The 14,073-nt window shown below is 46.8% G+C and overlaps 1 protein-coding gene across 1 annotated transcript; it reads right to left on the bottom strand.

The window, feature by feature from the left end:
- Window positions 1-1,611: 1,611 nt before the first annotated feature.
- On the bottom strand, window positions 1,612-12,797 carry LOC308224322 (vitamin D3 hydroxylase-associated protein; the record flags this gene model as incomplete). Its single annotated transcript, XM_080624103.1, has 15 exons — window positions 12,573-12,797; window positions 11,489-11,602; window positions 11,008-11,151; window positions 10,532-10,665; window positions 10,005-10,211; window positions 9,866-9,906; window positions 9,481-9,605; window positions 8,588-8,713; window positions 7,737-7,834; window positions 7,021-7,120; window positions 6,422-6,465; window positions 5,733-5,772; window positions 3,452-3,560; window positions 2,450-2,595; window positions 1,612-1,740 (listed from the first exon to the last, which is right to left on the bottom strand). The coding sequence occupies exons 1-15, from the start codon at window positions 12,780-12,782 to the stop codon at window positions 1,612-1,614; spliced, it is 1,767 nt and encodes a 588-aa protein (XP_080480229.1). The 5' UTR covers window positions 12,783-12,797.
- Window positions 12,798-14,073: the final 1,276 nt, after the last annotated feature.

Genomic DNA, 14,073 nt, shown 5'->3' with positions numbered 1-14,073 from the left:
GGAATAACATTTGGGCAGGTCACCTGTTTAATGATGAGCTCCCACCATGCAGGCTTGGAGAAAGCTAATCTTGATGCCTTGCTTCAAGGTACGCTTGCTTGTTAAAGCATTTTGGTCTCCTTCATCACTCTCACCTTCCCTTCCAGCCTTTTCCTCCATCTTGAGAGTGAAGGACTGGCCGAGAAACAGCACACAATTGCCACGGCGACACTGGAAGCACTAAATAGCGCGAATGGTCAAAACATTAACCACAAAATGCTTAAACTCAGTTTTCCCTCAAGTGTTTATTACAGTCAATAAAAAGTCCCCGGCCTCCTTTTCCCATTGCTTAACTGGAACAAACAATAAGGAACAGCAGTGGCAACAGACCAGTAGCCATTTTTCACAGCTTATGCTTAAATAAAACCAAGCTTTCTACTACTCACACAGAATTAAACTGCAGAACCCACCGCCACCGGATGGTGCAGAGATAGAATCATAGAATCATAGAATAGTTAGGGTTGGAAAGGACCTTAAGATCATCCAGTTCCAAACCCCTGCCATGGGCAGGGACACCCCACACTAAACCATGCTACCCAAGGCCTCATCCAACCTGGCCTTGAACACCGCCAGGGATGGAGCACTCACAACCTCCCTGGGCAACCCATTCCAGATCAAGAGGGTGAGTTCAGGAAGGGGCTCAGCAAGTTCACAGAGTGCTTTTTTTGGCAGCTATTAAAGCTGATGGGCTGCTTGCAAGCCTTTGCTAAAACATCTCTTTTTGGCAGAGATCAATGGCACAACCAGAAGGGGAATTCTGCACTTACCAGGTTATACTCTGCCATGGATATCTGCTCCTGTCCACTGCTGGAAGTAAAATACTGGGGTAAATAGCTCTTTTGTCTCGTATCATGAACTACAGTTATATATACTATATATACTTATATATAACTATATATGGCTATATATAAGTATATATAGTATATATGTGTGTGTATATATATATATAAAAATAACTATATATAGTTATATATACTATATATAGCATATATAGGATACTAGATAAATATAGTGTATATAACCGGTATATATTCACTAGTTATATATACACACACTAAAAGTACATATAATATGTACACTTTATATAGTTATATATATTACATTACTATAATTTAGTTATATAATACAAATATAATGGGTTTATAATATAGTAGTTATATATACTAGTTATGTATGCAACTAGTATATATACGAATATATACATACTATAGTATATAGTATATATGCTATGCATACTATACTATATGCACAATACATAGTATATATAGCATATTATATACTACATGCTATAGTATATATACAGTTAAATATACTATAGTATATATAACTACATATATGCACACTATCTATAGTTACACTCTGGTGTAACTATGTATATGGACTCCTTTGATCTGGCATTAACTCTCATTCTTTTGGTTTTTAACTAAATGTAAGCCTAACAAAGAAGGACAGTTTGTACAAAGATGAGATTTTTGCTGACTATTTTTAAACAGCATTTATTGCCAGCTTATTGAGACAGTGGTTCAGAGTCTGCAGGTCTTTGTCTGCTTTGTGGTTATTGGTTCCTAGAAATTACACATTTCTCTTCACGCTGTGGGCAAGCATCTCCACCTCCTTCATGAAGCGAAGGCACAGCTCTTCCTGCCATGGCAAAGCCACGCACTGGACAGCCACTGGCAGCCCCACAGCTCCTTCCACAGCCTGCAAAACATAAGCATGGTGCTGAGTCAGAACACCTGGGGAAGCACAAGAAAGAATGTTGTCTTTTGACATTAGAGCACCTCCCATATGAAGACAGGCTGAGAAAGTTGGGGCTGTTCAGCCTGGAGAAGAGAAGGCTGCGTGGAGACCTCATAGCAGCCTTCCAGTATCTGAAGAGGGGCTATAGGGATGGTGGGGATGGACTCTTCATTAGGGACTGTAGTGATAGGACAAGGGGTAGTGGGTTCAAACTTAAACAGGGGAAGTTCAGGTTAGCTATAAGGAGGAAGTTCTTTACTGTAAGGGTGGTGAGGCACTGGAATGGGTTGCCCAGGGAAGTGGTGAATGCTCCACCTCTGGCAGCATTCAAGGCCATGCCTTGGGTGACATGGTCTAGGGTAAGGCATCCCTGTCCATGACAGGGGGCTGGAACTAGATGATATTAAGGTCCTTTGCAACCCAAACCATTCTGTGATTCTATGACATTATGGGAAGAGAAGACAAAGGAAGACATGCGCATGGCAGTGTCAGGCAGATATACACCAGCCTACCTGCACTGCACGCAAGGTAGTAACACGGTGTATACAAACTGCACTACTGAGCAAGCTTCTGCTCTCATCAGATGTAGACAAGCCTCAGGTCAATGTACCAGAGCTGTCACTGTGCCAGTCATAGTCTTCAGCTAACACTTAGCCCTTTCCTCACTGACCTCTTTCAGCCTCTTATCCCAAGGGTCTCCATAGTGCCCTCGGTAATGCTTCAGTTCTTCTTCATCAGCTCTTGTGACTGTGCTGACCGGCACCACCCCAGCAGGGAAGTCTAAGACATTGTATAAATTGGTATAGGAGGTCGCAGCTGGAAAAGATCACACAGAGACAGCAGAAAGGCAAAATTGAGTGTGCTGGGCCAGCAACGACTGTCAGATGATCATTTGGGTTGCACAAATTGCAGACTGCAGTTGCTGGATGTGAAGAGACCATGAAAACATGCTGCTTTCAAAGGGACTTCTGATGGAGAGGTTTGAACCAGAGGCTCACATGGCTGCTGAGAGCAGAGAGAGACCTATCCCTTACCTATCAGTCAGCTGGAGGTTAGATTTGCTCTGGGAGAGGCAGATACGAGTATTTGATCGGATTCACAGTCTGTGTCTATGTCTCACATATCCCAGGGAAAAATCCCAGCTACCTTTTCAAGATAATCCAGATGTCCAGTTCTGTAACACCATCCTGGGGATTTAGGATCCCAAAGGGCCATTGCTAGAGGGACAGAGGACCTCGGCTGTTTGCTGGAAGCTATGAAACTATTGCCTTTTTCTGCAAGTCACAGGCAATGAGCTTTTCTGCTGCTTGCAGAGTCTTTGGTAATGTAAGATGGCCACACTCAAAAGAGCTTGGCCTTCTACTAAGGTCTACTGCCCTTCTGACAACTCTCCTCACAGCCGCCTTCTGCTGCAAGAATAGCTCTTGGGCTTTCTACATGCAGGGAAAACTCACCATGAATGACTGGGACAGATGTGCCACTAATTGCTGCCCCATAATAATCCAAACACCTGATGAAGTTGGGTGCATGAGAAGACCCACTCCGGGGAGACCTTCCCCAGAGGGAAGACCAAGCACCACACATGCTTTGGGGAATGTCTGAGAGACTGAAATATCTTGCTCCAGCTCTGCCCACAAACACCACCATCCAGAGGCACCTCAATGGAGATTACCAAATAGCTTCCCAGCATAGCCATGGTTAAAGGCTGGCCCCAGTGCAGGACAAAGAATCACATCCAGCCTCAGCTTCCTCCATTTGACAATGAATTCAGTGCGGTAAGCCTAGGAGGAAAGACAGAGATGACAAACAATATCTGTTGGACAGCAGTGGCAGATCAATGTCCTACAGCATGGAAAAAGGAGGACAAAAATCTTCCTGGATACAACTGAAATGTACAACAAAATCTGAAACATGCTTTAAAAGAGCCAATAAATTTTGTTCTTCCATCCTTAGGTTTCCTGTCAGAATACCATGTGTTGGCCTGAACTAGATATTAATGCTAGGTGGGCATTTCAGAGTTGGTTTATTCATGTATTAATCCAATCCTTCATATGAACAGTTTTGTCTTTGAATTTTATTGAATGGAGATCAACAACAGTTTGAAGAATCATGTCTAGGTGACTAAAAAGTCAAGTTTCCTAAAAGCTTTGTTATTTTGGTAGGAGAACCTAGATGTGAATTCGAAGTATTTTCACAAAACCTTTCATTCTGCATCAGGATGCAGGTAAGTAAAAGCAGCAGCAAGAGACAGCAAGGCAAGCCTAAGCTCTTCCCCCTGCAGTGCAGGAAGCACAGCTTTAGGCTTGGACTACAGATCGAAGAGATATCTAGCTTTGTAGTCTGGGTAACCACAGCTTTGCTGAACATCAGGCAATGAATGAATCCGTCCCCAAAGAGCTGTTCCACTTTGTCTTAGTAAGTACACACTGATGGACCACAGCATGGTTGCTTCTGCAGCCGTATTCTGGTTACAGGGATGCATTTGTCCTGTGGTCCAGCCCCTGTTCTGCACAACTCCAAGCTTTCTGCACAAGGGTCTTCCCTATCTCTCAGAGAGCCCCAGCCACGAGGCTGTTTTAGTCTGACCTCGGTTTCCATCTGCAGTCTGACATCCTTCCTGCTGACAGGGGAACAAAGGCGATAGATAGGTTTCCAGGAAATACTCTCAATGCAGCTAACCCGATGGTTTTGTTCAGAGAGAAAAGCTGTTTTCTAGCCAAAAGTTTTGAATCAGCTCTTGGTTTCAGATGAAAAAATGTGAATATGAGTTCACTGAAGAAAACAATTTAAAGTATCTCCGAGGCCAACAAGCCTTTTAAAGAGTTTTCTTTTTGGTTAGATTTGGAGGGGTTTTGTTTGCTTGTTAGCTTTTTGTGGTTGGGTTTTTTGTACATGTGGTTTGGGTGGGGGAGAGGAATCTGTTTTCACCTAAAAAAACCCAAACCCATTTCCTTCCAAACACACACATCTGCACAGTGACCAGCAGGTTTTTCCTCTGCCCTATAATGTCAGACCTGCTGCAAGTGAGCAGCACGTCCATTGAGTGACTGGCACTGATGGAGGCTGCATGGTGCAGGCTGCGGGCATGATTCTTCTCAGGGAGGGTTGAGAGGGTGCCCCAGGGAACACAGATCCTGCCTTATGGGAGGGAACCAAAACAGCTCAGCTTTGTCAGCCTTGCAAAACACCAGCTGAAAGGGCATACAACTGCCGTCTATAAATAGATCAAGGATGAGGAAGGCAGTGGAAAATACCAGAGAGGAGAAGTTCTATTTAAGCCCAAGGACAGGAATAAAATGAGAATACACTGGAAGTGAATAAACAGCACAGAGAATATGAAGGTTTCCAACCATCAGAGCAGAGAGGAGCCAGACAATAAAAAAATAACACAGCAAGCATAAGCAATCAGAAAACTCCACTGGTTTTAAAGAGGAACCTGCACAGTGTGTGGGCAGCATTGGGCTCAGTTGTCCAGGAGAACACTTCCTGTCCTATGTTCCTGATCCCAAATGAGATCATATGGAATCCACCTAAGCCAAACGGTTCACAACCACAGTTTCTGACTGCCAGGGTCTCTGCTGGATAGCTCAAGCATGGTCTTAACTTGTGACAATAGCACCTAATGTCTGAAATGAAGGATTTGCACCAAGAGACAGAAAAAATGAAGACTCATCTTTAGTGGCTGTAGTTATGTTTTTCCTGCTTAGAAAATGCAGGGCAAAGGATAATCATTCCTCCCCATCCTCCACTAACAGAGACCTCCACATCTATTGCCTTGAGCTCTTAGCACTTCTTGCAAAGCTTGACTTTGAAAGAGCCTAGCTGCTTTATTTCCACCTGATCCATTTCCAAGCCAGGATTCATCACAGAGCTCAAAGCAATTGCTTAGGAACTTTAGGGATCCCTCACTATATTTAGTAAGGAAAAGGGAAAAAATACCAAATTGACGTTACCTCCACTGCTCCATGCTGATCCCAGAGGTTTTTGGCAGACCTGGAAAGGCGACAGAATTAATCAGCTTTGGGACTGTGGCAACAGAACACAATTCACAACATGCAGTCAGCCCACTGTTAAGGAAACTCTGTGAGCCTTCTGGGAACAAGGTAAAGTGTCACCCGGATGATTCCACTGGGCTCACACGTGCTTACAGATACAGCAAAAGAGCTTATGTTAAAAGCATGCCACCATGCCTTGGGGCTTTAGCACATAGACAGAGATCATGGCAGCTCTTCCAAATTCACTTTGGAAGTGAAAAACTCCCATTTTGGTGTGTCTCTGTCTCTTTTGGAGGGGCAGGTATTTCACACCATGAAGCGTTTGCATGCAGAGACCTCTGTTCAACTTGGCACGTGATGCTCTGGGTACCAGAATCCACCTGATGGGGAAAGTAGCCTGTATATCTCTGTGCTGATCTCCATAACCCTGCCATGATGAGGATCCTTGAGCTCTTAAAATAATCCCCGGTGGCATAAGATAACACTGGGCTAAGCCCAAGCGGTGCTGAGGCAACACACATTCATCTGGCTCAGCCTGTGCTGCACAGCCCCATGACGGGGCTTTGCGCACAGCCATGTACCTGCACGAACCAGTGAATGAATGGATGTGCATCCCCTTTCTCTAGAGCTACTTCAGCATGTCTTACCCCACTCCACAGAGAGCGCTGAGATCCCGAGCGATTCTTGGGTACTTTCAGAGGGAAGAGGAAAAACTTGGGATTAGTCAACAACAACGCAGCTGAAATAGCTGGCTACCATGGGATTGCACTCTGGGCACACTTCTTGTCCCAGCAGAAGTGGCTCTGAACAACAGGTATGGTTTTCAGTGAAGGGGTTTTGCTCCCACATTAATTTATGCATTTAATCACAACAACCCACACCAATAAGGCTCTGGGCCACACCGCTAACCCTGGAGAGCATCTTCAAGGATGCTGTTTAGATACTTGCTAGTGATACCCATTCTCTTGGAGCCCAATCTTTATGTGGTGCATGAGTTCCTGAAATGGATCGTATTTTGACATCCCCACACAAAACTCCCACAGAAGTCTGTCAGACCCACTTGATAAGTTCAGCCTGGGTCTAGGGACTAAGCGCATTTAAGTATATTTCACTGTGAAGCCCATCAGGCACTTAACATGAAGCAGCAAAGCACTGCCAGAGGGGAGCAGTTTATCTGCCTGCGTGCAGAAAATTCCCCACCTTGCAGATTTCCTGTAACACGGACAAGACTCCTCCACACACTTACTATGGGTTTCAAAATGATAGCGAAGATCCTTTTCACCAGAGCAGGAAGCCTGTAAGTATTGAACTGGGATTTCAGGTTGGGATCCACAAGGTCGCCTTTGCTGGAAGGGCAGAGAGTGAAGAAGTCAGGACAAGCTTCCGTGCCAGAGCTACAGCAACAACAGTGCTGTTTCCAAAGCAGGGTTTGTCTTAGAGGGGAGTTGCTAGAAGACAAAACCTGCTTGTTTTAATCTAAAACACTGAACAAAAGTTGTTTATGTAGGGTTCAGATGCTCAGGTATAAATGCTCACTGCAAAAGCTGTCAGTGCCATAAAGGCTCTGGAGAGCTTTGCAGTGGTGGGACCACATAAAACCCTGGGCATGTTTCACCATGAAGCGAGGGAGTGGCCGGGTGGGTATTTTGGTCCATAGCCAATGCCAACTCACCGCACCTCCATAGGAAGTTTAATAATGTGTGATGTTTCCCATGTCCCAAGGATTAATCACAAACAAAACCAGTTGCCAAAGCACTGCTGACATGTGTTATGTTTTCACTCTACCCCATTATCCGTGCGTGCCAACTGCTCTTGTAATGTAGCTGCTGCTCATGCTGAATTCATCCTTTCAGATATTGCTCCCCGGCTGCTTGTTATTTAGTTTTCACCCACAAGAACATAAACCACTGGCTATCAAGTGCCAGGTCTCCTGGCCCACACTGAAATGGGGTTTTTACTCACAAGCAGTCCACCAGGTGAACACCACCATCTGAGAAAATCCCTCTGGTGAACAGCTCATCTACCATGTAGTCGATCTTGGGTGGTACAAAGGGAACAAGCTGCAACGAAACCATCCCCATTCAAGAAGCAACAAAGACCAATGATTCAGAGCCCTTTGTCAACAGCCCTGCCTCACTAGTGGGGTGAGGGAGGTGCAATGGGAAGCTTAGGCCCTCCTTGCTGCTGTATTTCAGACCCCATTTTCAAGGGAACCTGGTTTAGCAGCATCTGCCTACTGTCCTTTCCCATTTCCAAAGCATTAACACATATTGTGACCTCCCATAGGCTCCAATCCTCCAGTCCTTGAAGAAGGATTTTTAGAGGCTTCAAAACACCAAGTACTTTTAATATGCACCACTGGAACAGCTCCCATATAGAAATCCCTATTGGTGGAACCACAGGGTAATTTAGGATCGAGGAGGTCCCTGGAGGGTCAACTTCTCCAACCCACTTCCCACTTACCCACCAAGACATCTGTAAACTGCATTTAATGGCTGAGGGATCATGGAAACTGCTGTGAGTTTGATATTTATGGGAACACTAAATACGATGGAAAAAAAAGCAGTGCTTTAGAAAAGGAATGACTTAGATACCTGAACGTGATTCTCTTGTCTGCTAGGCAAGGAATATAAGCAAGACTGCTTTGGTTTGGGAAGCAAGCTGTTGCATTTGCCATCCCCTTCATGATCCTTGCAGCAGCAAGGGATGGTCCCTGATTTATGGGCAGCAAAAGCAGAATTGGGAAGTGACTTGTCCTGACTTTATGAGGAGCAGGACAACAGCTCCAGGCAACCACAGGCATGAAAACCCACCGTATGCCCTGCATCCTGGAGGAGCTTTCTCATCTCCTGGACAGCTCGTTTCATGCTGGGTGAGGGTTGGAAGTAGCCATCTCCTTCATAGTATCCAATCCGAAGTGGCTTTGAACTGGTGTAAACCTGTGAGAAGAAAAGCCATCACTTGCACCCATGAGACATATGAGATTGGACCATTCCCAGGGGTTATGGAAACAGCAGCTGAGGTGTCCTGAGTTGGAGGAATGATGGGAGCAGTAGGGCTGGTGGAAAGCAGTGTTGCCCAGCTCATAGATCTGTAGCAGTGGTCTTTGGTATGGCCTTTCTTACACCACCTCCTGCCCTGTGAACATGTCTCAGCTTCGAGATAGCAGGTACAATAACACCTGTACAGACCACATGCCTGGGATGCCTGGCATGGACAGAGTTCAGGACCCTCTTCTTCCAGGGTAAGAGACTGGTCTGTATTGTCTGGGTGTCAGGGACAACTAAAAGGTCCTAGAATCCTGGGACCTGAGCCAGAAAGACATGATCAGATGGCAGAAGCAGAGAGCTAACGGCAAAGGTCAGTGACTTCAATCATGCTCTCTAATTAAAGGTGTGAGAGGTGAATTTCTCTCATCAGTAGAAATCAGCTCCTTTAGGGACTGGTCCAGGATGGAGCCAACAAGCTTGTTTTGAACATTGCTGGGATGGGAAGGGGTCAGTATCTGGCAGGTCTCACCACTACAAGCCAACCCTGCTATGTGGCTGCTTCCTGTGGTTGCTCATGCCATGTGTCCTCTGCTCGGAAGGACATTTGCTTCCCTGGGTCCTTCACTATCTCGAAACATGAAAACAGATAGGAATCTCCCAAGCTCTTACTTCTGTTGTTGGGAAAATAGAGACATGGGATTGCGTCTGGGCCTTACCTCCTCATTGAAGGGGACGGGGGGCACAGTGGGGTCCAGCCGGAACATCTCCTCACAGAGCAGCGCCTTCATACAGAGGGCCAGGCTGTCCACGTCCCTCGCCATCGGCCCCAGTGCTGGCGCCACTGCAAGCAAAAGGGTCCTATCACTGCAGGAAGATGAGCTGGTGCTGCCTCACAGTTACTGGTAGGGGTCCAGCATGGAAGGGTTTCACTCAGGATGAGGAAGAGGAATGGGAACCGATGTAATGTGCAAGAAGTGAGCGCTGAGTGACTGGCCATGAGACACATAATTGAGCAAGCACATCTGCTGGCATTTCAGCAGTACCAGGAGATGTAATAAGCAAAGGTTTCATGGTAGTAAGATGTCACCTGCATGGACTTACCTGATTCCATTCCTACGATAGGAGAAACCACACCCAGTTTGCTAGGAACATAATGGGAAAAGCAGATTAGCTTCTATACTGTAAAGCAGGCCACCATGCTAAGGTGCAGACTTCCCATTTGGGAAGTGTTGGGACGTACCTGATCCTGTTGCCTGTGGGTTTGAGCCCACACAGCCCGCAGAAGCTGGACGGCAGGCGGATGCTGCCAGCTACATCTGACCCAATGCCCAGGATGGAGCCTCCCCCTGCAATCAGAGCTCCCTCCCCTCCCGAGGAGCCCCCGGGGCTCTTCTGGTGGTTGAGAGGGTTCAGTGTCTGGCCAAAGATGAGGTTGCTGCAGTCATAGCTGGGGAGAAGAAGATGAGGAGCAGGTCAGGGCGGTAATTCTGTCTCTGCAAACCACAAATACAGGTTACAGAGCATCTGTGCAGGGATAAGTGTGGAATTAAGCCCAGCAGGCAGCACCAGCATGAAGAAGATTTGTTGGGACAGCTGAGTTTAAGAAAAAAGGGGTATCAAATGCAAGAGAAATAACTTGAGATTGAAATGAACTCAACATGCATGATCAGCTTGGACACAGTTAGGAGGCTGTGCACGTGGGCCCACCCTCCGAGATAGCAAGAGTCATGTATCATAGTGTTTTCACGAAGGCAAACACGCAATTACTTTATCATCGTCTGAGGGATGTTGGTTCTCACGAAGGGGATTGCCCCCTGGTACTTTAGAACCTGGACGATGACGCTGTCTTCTTCCTTTACTTGGCCCAGAAACTTCACCATCCCTCCAGAGGAGACGTGGCCCTTGGGGATGGGAAGCAAAGCTCTTTAAGTATGGAAAGATGCTGTTTGGATCTGTGACAATAACAGGCACAAGCCCCAATGCCTCCCATGTCAAAGTTCCCATCTAACTTTTCCCACAAGCAGAACAGCATTTGGGTAGCCCAGGGAAAACCAGATCAGAGCAAGTGAGAAATTTCCGCCTAAAACAAAACTTCCATCAGGAGAAAGGCAGGTTTGCTGGTCCCATGATATTTGGTCCAGAACATCCTTATCTGAGGGAACTCTTAGCCAGTCCTGATGAGGATGAGACATCCTGGCCTGTTCCCACCCCTAGGCCAAGAGGCATGAGAATTAGAGATGTACCTTGCAGTCAATGTGCTCCTTGATGCTGACGGGAATGCCATAGAGCAGCCCCTTCTCCTTCTGATTCTTCAGCTTCTGGAGTTGATCTTCACAGCCATGAATGAAGTCTGTCACACAGTTCACCTCCCGAGTCACCTCCAAAGCCTCTCCAGAACAGAGAAGAGCATTGAGACAGATGAATGGATGAAAGGAAGGAAGGAAACAGTATTTAAATTGAGTTTTCAAGCTGAAAGTTCAATCTCCTCAAGCCTCCATTATTCGGACCTTACTTACAAACTTTAGATATTTCTTGCTGCAGTAATTGTCTGGATCTCTGTCATGCGTATGTACCCATAAACCACCCTTCAGACATCACATTATTGACAAATTGTAATCCTCAGCAGTGCTGGTTCTCTCAGCAAATGAGCTGGGCTTTAATTTTGAAAGCCCCCACTGCAGAAGAGCCCTGAAGCATCTCTCCCATGCTAGAGGTATCACTCACTTTGCCCATGTAGGTGTAGAGGATGCTTTCTGGGGACAGGGACCCGTCCTTCAGTTTCTCCACCAGCTCCACCATTGTCAGTGAGAGGATTTGTGTAGTCTGGGTGCCGGGGTTCTGCAAAGGGTAGGAAATTGGGTGCAGAGGGAAGAAACCAATAGAAGAGGCTGTTGTTGAGGCTGCAAATACCCAACTCTAACACATGCCCAGCAATGACCTTGAATGGGAATTTAGGAGACGTTTCCTGTAGAAATGCAGAGGTCCCACATAGCGCTGTGTGTGCTGGAGTGGGGAATGTGCTGATGAGGAATCTGTTGAGTCTTAGTTCATAAAAACAGAACCAAAACAGGCAGAAAACTGGTGCTTGACTGGAGAGCTGCATGAACCCGTAGGAGAGGTTTGACCTGCCTGTGTTTACTCACAGATGTGAGTGTGTGCTGAAGAGCGGTTCAACCAGCTAAAGTTTTACAAAATTTATCATAAACATGGGGGAAAAAACAAGTGTGGGTGCTGTTTGCAACCTCCCCTCCCCAAGAAAAGAATAGCTGTAGGCATTTATTACAGGTTTTAGACAAATCCCAAGTCCAAGGACCTGACCTCCTAAAATCCAGGTACTTTTTACCCAAGCACAGGCAGGAGGAAATGGCTTTTGGTTACCCATGTGCGGATGCTGGAGAGATGTGAAAACCACCCCTCCTTGTACTTTGAGGATCCTGGGGCAGACAGGTCCCTATGCAAGGGCAGAGGTAAGGAGGATGGGAGAGGAAAGGCTTAGCAGTAGGGATGGATGAGGAGAAAAAGGCATAGTGAGGTCTGGGGTGGTGATCTGACTCGGAGGATCCCAAACTCCGTCTTTCATCCTCAGGATTCCCTTAACAGGTCTCTATTAAAAAATACTTCCTTTATGCTGTCTTTATAGGAGGTCTTTTTGTGACAATGGAGGGTGGTGAACCTCCAGAGAATTTGTGATGATCCAAAATGTGCACATGCCCTCAGCCCCATTCAAAGAGGAATCTATCAGCACTCCATTTGTTTAGTTACCCAAAATACAATCCCTTTCTCCCACACATACTTTCCCCCAAAGTACCTCTTGCTTAAACCTGCGAGCTGCCTTCTCCATTCGTTCCAGGGCCAGATCTCGTGCCCTCCTCGCTTCCTGCATCTTCTGCTGGATCTGCCTACGTTCCAGCCACTTCAGCAGCACAACAGCAGCTACTGAGCTGCACAGCAGAGCCGAGAGGGTGCGAGGGTCTCCCCATGATGCATCCAGGACCTGCCACAGTCGCTCTTGGGTCATGATTCCTCTCCCAGTCCCTCCCGTTCCGGTCTAGCTACAGACACTTGGGTCTCCCGCCTTTCCTTAAGGAGGGCTGATGAATGCAGACTGCGCAATCCGGCTGTGCAAGATCAGCTCTGAAGCAGAGCTACGTTACCAAAGTCCATGTTAACAAAGTCCGGGAGTGGACTTTTTACACCACAGATTTTAAAGGGGCTGCGTGCTGGAGCAGCACTGTGGGTCAGGCTGTAAAGCAGTGTGTTCAGCTCACACTGGGTTAGGGCGTGTTGTGGTTTAAGCCCAGCCGGCAACCCAGAACCAGGCAGCCGCTTGCTCGCTCCTCCCCCTTCCTCCCCCCCGCTCCCAAAGGGATGGGGAGGAGAATCGAAAGAATGTAACTCCCAACGGCTGAGATAAGAACAGCCCAGTAACTAAGGTATAACACAAATCACTGCTGTGCCACCAATAATAATAATGACAAGGGAAAGAACAAGGGGAGAGAATACAACCGCTCACCACCCGCCGACCAATACCCAGCCCAACCCGAGCAGGGATCCAGCCCTTCCAGGTAACTACCCCCAGTTTATATGCTGGGCATGACATGCTGTGGTATGGAATACCCCTTTGGCTAGTTTGGGTCAGGTGCCCTGTCTCTGCTTCCTCCCGGCTTCCCCTCCTCCCTGGCAGAGCATGAGACTCACAAAGTCCTTGGTCAGAGTAAACATTTGAGCAGTAACTGAAAACATCGGTGTTATCAGCGCTGTTCCCAGGCTGAGAGTCAAAAACACAGCACTGCACCAGCGACTAAGAAGGAGAAAAATGACTGCTACTGCTGAACCCAGGACCAGGGGATATCCTGCAAGGCTGTGTTTCCCCAAGCCACTGCTGCACACACAGGAGGCAGCTAGTAAACAAGCCAGGTCTGGGCTATTCCTACTACACCCACATTTAATAATTAACTAGCACTTAAGTGCATTAACTAGAGGTGCTTTGCCATCATCTCTGTCCCTCAGGCAGCGGCATGTGCAGCCTTTTTAGCCTAGGACAACATAGCTCTGCTTGTCATGAGGAACCTGGTGCAGGGAGTGAAATTTCACCTATTGAAGAGCAAGGATCTCAGAAGAAGCAAGAGCATGAAGGTACAAGCAGGACACTGATTCTGGAAAGGCAGTGTGGAAGGAGCTATCAAACAATGCCTTCAAAGAGTATGACTGCTCTGTGTCACTTCCAAACCAAATCCATTGAAATGCCTTTTGGGGGGTGAGCACTTCTGGGAAAGCCCCTCTGATGGACCCAGCATCCTATCTGCTCT

The sequence above is a fragment of the Psittacula echo genome, assembly GCF_963264785.1.
Source record: "Psittacula echo genome assembly, chromosome: 7".
NCBI lineage: Eukaryota > Metazoa > Chordata > Aves > Psittaciformes > Psittacidae > Psittacula > Psittacula echo.
This window is presented reverse-complemented; position numbering and strand designations above follow the sequence as displayed.